Here is a 4,232-nt window from a genome sequence, read left to right as displayed (position 1 = left end):
CTCTTTCCAGTACCCAAACCACCTTCTCTAGAAACACCAGTACTCCTCTCAAGTTTTTTACTCACTCTTAAGGTTTCTACGGGCAGTTTCTAACCAGGCCAGACCAGGGATCTCTGCACTCTTCAGAGCTAACTCCCTGTTTGATTGGGTAGGGAAATCCTCCTCTCACTAGGAGGTCTATCCCTTTTCTATGGCTCAAATGGAAGTCTTTGCCTACTTCCCAAATTTCCTTGCCAACTTTCCTCCAGTTCTCCGTCTGTGTTAAATTGCTCTTAGCTAAGGCTGAATTCCAAAACTGTCAGGACTCAATTCTTCTCCGCTAGGGCTGAAATCATGGAGCTGCGGTGGCTCAAGTGGTTAAGATGCTGAACTGCAGGCTGTGGAAGGTCAGTAGTTCAGCAGTTCAAGACCCGGGTGCCGCAAGACGGGGTGAGCTCCTGTCTCTAGTTCCAGCTCCTGCCAACCTAGCAGTTCGAAAGCAAGAAATTGCAAGTAGATAAATAGGTACCACTTCGGTGGGAAGGTAACAGCGTTCCGTGCACCTTGGTGTTTAGTCATGCCGGCCACATGACCACGGAAACGTCTTTGGACAGCGCTGGCTCTTCGGCTTTGAAACGGAGATGAGCACCGCAACCCTAGAGTCGGATTCGACTGGCTTTCGAGCAAGGGAACCTTTACCTTTGGCTGAAATCAGACTGAATTCTCCTCTGCATCCAGTTCATGCTAACCAATTAGATCTCATGGAACAACCTGTCACTCAAGGCTCTCTGGCTCTGTGAAGAATTAACCCTTCACAGTCGTTTTGTTTGTACAGCATCTCTAAGCTTTTACCAGTGCAGTCCATCACAGCTCCCCTCTGAATCAATGGGTTTAAGACCAGCTTTGAAACATTAAGAACCACAGCTTATTCACCTCTGAAATTGTCCCATATTAAATGAACACTGTTCTGGAACTTTGTGTGCAGATTCCTGGAAATACCCCAATAAACATGTGACCAACACTTTTAAGAGTCTGCTGCTTGTACTTACAGAACAGGAAGTGAAAGACCTGGATAGGGAAAGTTTCCAGAAGGCAACCTGGGGGGCACTATCTGTATGTCTTGAGAGGTATGGTCCATGTGGTGTATTTGGTGTTCTTGGTTTCCCTGCCACCCATGTGCATAGAGCGCAGCATGCTTGCTTCCTCCCACCACTGCCACTGCACTGACAATCTTGTCTGAGCAATTCCTCTCATTTTTCTGTGCTTACAAATGACCTCAAATCTTGCCAATTTCTGACTGTAACTACCATGTCCCATCAATGCTCATATGAGATCAATGCACTGGTACTGCGGGGCTGACAAAATTGCCTGAGCTACTCTAAAGGAGGAAGAATTCCTAGTGGCACCAGTGCCAAATAAAGCCTAGTACTGTCTCCCCCATAGCAAGGTTATTTGGGCTGCAAATGTTAAGGACAATTCCTTGGGAATAAGCAGGGGTCATTTCCTGCAGGAGCGCACAGGAGCGGAGCTCCGGCAGTAAAGAGCCCAGGGGGCGAGCACATGCAACAAGCCCCACCCCCTGCTCCCAGCAGCCCTCAGTCAGAGTAAGAAGCAGCCAGGTAAGTTGCAAAAGCCCCCCCCCCCAGTCCCAAACAGTCCAGTGGCACCTTTAAGACCAAGTTTTATTCAGGTACAAGCTCTCCCTCCTCTGCGAGGACAGATCTGCACGGTTCCCCCCCCCCCAATAGCTAGCAATTCAAAAGACTCCAGTGGAGCCTGAGCGGTGGGTGTTGCCATCTGACACACTTCTGGTGATGTCAGGGGGTGTGGCATATGCAAATAAGTTATGCTAATGAACTCCTGCACCTCTTTTTCTACTAAATGACCCCTGGGAATAAGATCCAAGGAATAAGATCTATGAGGCTTATTCTCCAATAAACACAGAACTGAGCCATTAACGATTATTCTACTGACTTTAGGGAACTTTTAATGTTAAACTGTAATCTAATGTTTACATTAAACAGTATTTAGAGAACCATCCTGTTATGATTTTGAATACACCGTTGATGTATGTTATACAAATGTATACAATACATTGTATACAAATGTATACACTTGCATGATTTCCATAATTATAATACAACAACATGCAGGTTTGAAGTATTCAAAATAGAAAGTACAACTCTCTCAGCCAGTATGGTACAGTGGTTAGAGGGTCAGACTAGAATCTGGCAGACATGGGTTCAAATCCCCACTCTGCTAGGCAAAATAGGTGGGTAACCTAAAGCCAGTCATGCATATTCAGTCACCTTCCTTCCCCCCACCAATTTATAATTTGTCCCTTCCCGAGATTTAATTTCCACTACACCAGGAGAATGTGTTTCCTTTTCAGATCTTCTACCAACTACCAAAGTCCGCTCTATTCCCTAATAGGTCTCAAAGCCTCAGGCCCACTTCCACCTAAGGCAATAAGTGCCGTTTCTACACACACACACTTTTTTTTTAAACAGAAACCGCCAGACTGCACTGCTGTGGCTACCTTCCCTGCTTTAAACTACACCACTTGCACATGGACCTCCCCCCACCATCCTACTGGGGTCCCCTCTTCCAGATGTCAATCCCCTCCCATCCAGAGGCACTGACCATGTGCGCGCAGAGAGCAGACCTGGAGTTACCAAGCCAACGTGTCTCTCCCATGTGCGCGAGGGCAGGGAAGCAAGCAAGCAGCCATTCCAGGGAATGACTCTGCCGGAGAAAGAACGACCATTTCCTGCTCCTTTGCTTACCCGGGGAGCCCCCACTGTGGCGAGGACGTCCCGCCCGCCCAATACTCCTCCACAGGCCCCTTTCCGCCTCCGATTATTTCCTCCCCACCCGAAGCCGTCCTGACCCTCCCACCCGCACACGCCAAGCCCATCAGTGTTCTCCCACAAATAAGTGTCAAGGAGCTCACCCTCTTGGCAGTGATGGTGGTGCCGCTGCTGAGGTAGCAGCTTCACCTCGCCGTTCTCCTCCCGACCAGCCGCGCTCAGCCCTCCGCCTGCTCCTCCTGCTCCTGCCGCCCCCACGAGGGGCAGTCCGGCTAGTTTCTTCTTATCCTTGTCCCTTTTTTCCTTGGGCCGCTTAATCTTGCCGCCGCCGCCGCCTCCATCCACGCCTGCGGCCAAGCAATGGTGGGAGTGGGAAGAGGGCGGCGGCAAGAGCAACTTGTGGGGCAGCTGAGGCGGGAAAACCAAGGACCCGCCGGCCGCGCCGCTGCTGGTGCCACCGGCGGCTGCGGCCGCGGAAAACGCCGCAAAGCTCCACACGGCTGAGTTGCCGTGAGCGACGGCGGTTGGCGCCACTGGGATGTGAGGCGGCGGCGGTGGCTGCCGCCTATTGCTACCGCCACCCTCGCCGTTGACGCGCTTCGGGCCCTTGAGGCCGCGCTCCTCGGCTCCCTTCATGCGTTTGGCGGCTGGCTGGAAGCCCCGCGAAGAGGCCCGCACTTCTGCCGCCAGAGTGGAAGCGAAGGGCTCCGGCGGCTGCGGCGGTAGCGGCAGCGGCGGCGCCACCATCGCGCCTCGCAGGGGACTCGGCGGCTCCGCCATTTTGAGATTCTGCTTGTATTTACCTCTCAGCGCAAGTCGCTTGAGAGAGCCGGGATGGTCGAGGGAGGGAGAAAGCGAGAAGGGAGGCGGGACGTGGCCTGCACAACCGCCGCTTTCTCTCCGCTTTCCTCCCTCCCAATAGAAACGGCGACAGAGTCAGAGTGACAACCCAAGCGGCCAATGGTTATGGGGAGAAGGGAAAGGGAACGGGCTTGCCGCCACCCCACCCCCCGGTTGTGAGTGGCGCAGTTGAGAAGGGAAGTGAGAGCCTGTCATAGATGTCTCTGAGGCACTCCGGGAACAGCGGGAGGACAATCCCACAAATGGTTCCTAAAGCTTGAGGCGGGGAAAGAAAAAACGGGGCTGCCGGAAGAGGAAAAGGAGGAGGTTGCACGTATCGGTTTCCTTTAAAAAGAGAAAAAAAACTGCGTCGGGATCTCATAGATCGGGTTCATGCAACGCGTCGGCCAGCGGAGATAACGTGAAGCAGCGCTCTTCCCTGCAAAAACTTTGTTAGGCTCGTTGATTTTTTTAAAAAGTCTTTTAATTTACTTTTAAATGGTGGCGACACACTGGTTAAAAAGTAGTAGTTTTTAATTATAAGAACTTGTTGGCAGCCATCTTACAAGAGGCATCTCTCTCTCTCTCTCTCTCTCTCTCTCT

The 4,232-nt window shown here is 51.7% G+C and overlaps 1 protein-coding gene across 1 annotated transcript in view; it reads right to left on the bottom strand.

The window, feature by feature from the left end:
- RSBN1L (round spermatid basic protein 1-like) overlaps positions 1-3,684 on the bottom strand; it is a 66,351-nt gene extending 62,667 nt beyond the window's left edge. Inside the window, exon 1 of the mRNA XM_015415068.1 lies at positions 2,933-3,684. Within this exon, the coding sequence (XP_015270554.1) occupies positions 2,933-3,569 (637 nt within the window). The 5' untranslated portion in view covers positions 3,570-3,684. The remainder of the gene's footprint in view (positions 1-2,932) is intronic.
- Positions 3,685-4,232: the final 548 nt, after the last annotated feature.

Source organism: Gekko japonicus, unplaced genomic scaffold (genome assembly GCF_001447785.1).
Source record: "Gekko japonicus isolate JY-2015 unplaced genomic scaffold, Gekko_japonicus_V1.1 scaffold5, whole genome shotgun sequence".
Lineage (NCBI taxonomy): Eukaryota > Metazoa > Chordata > Lepidosauria > Squamata > Gekkonidae > Gekko > Gekko japonicus.
This window is presented reverse-complemented; position numbering and strand designations above follow the sequence as displayed.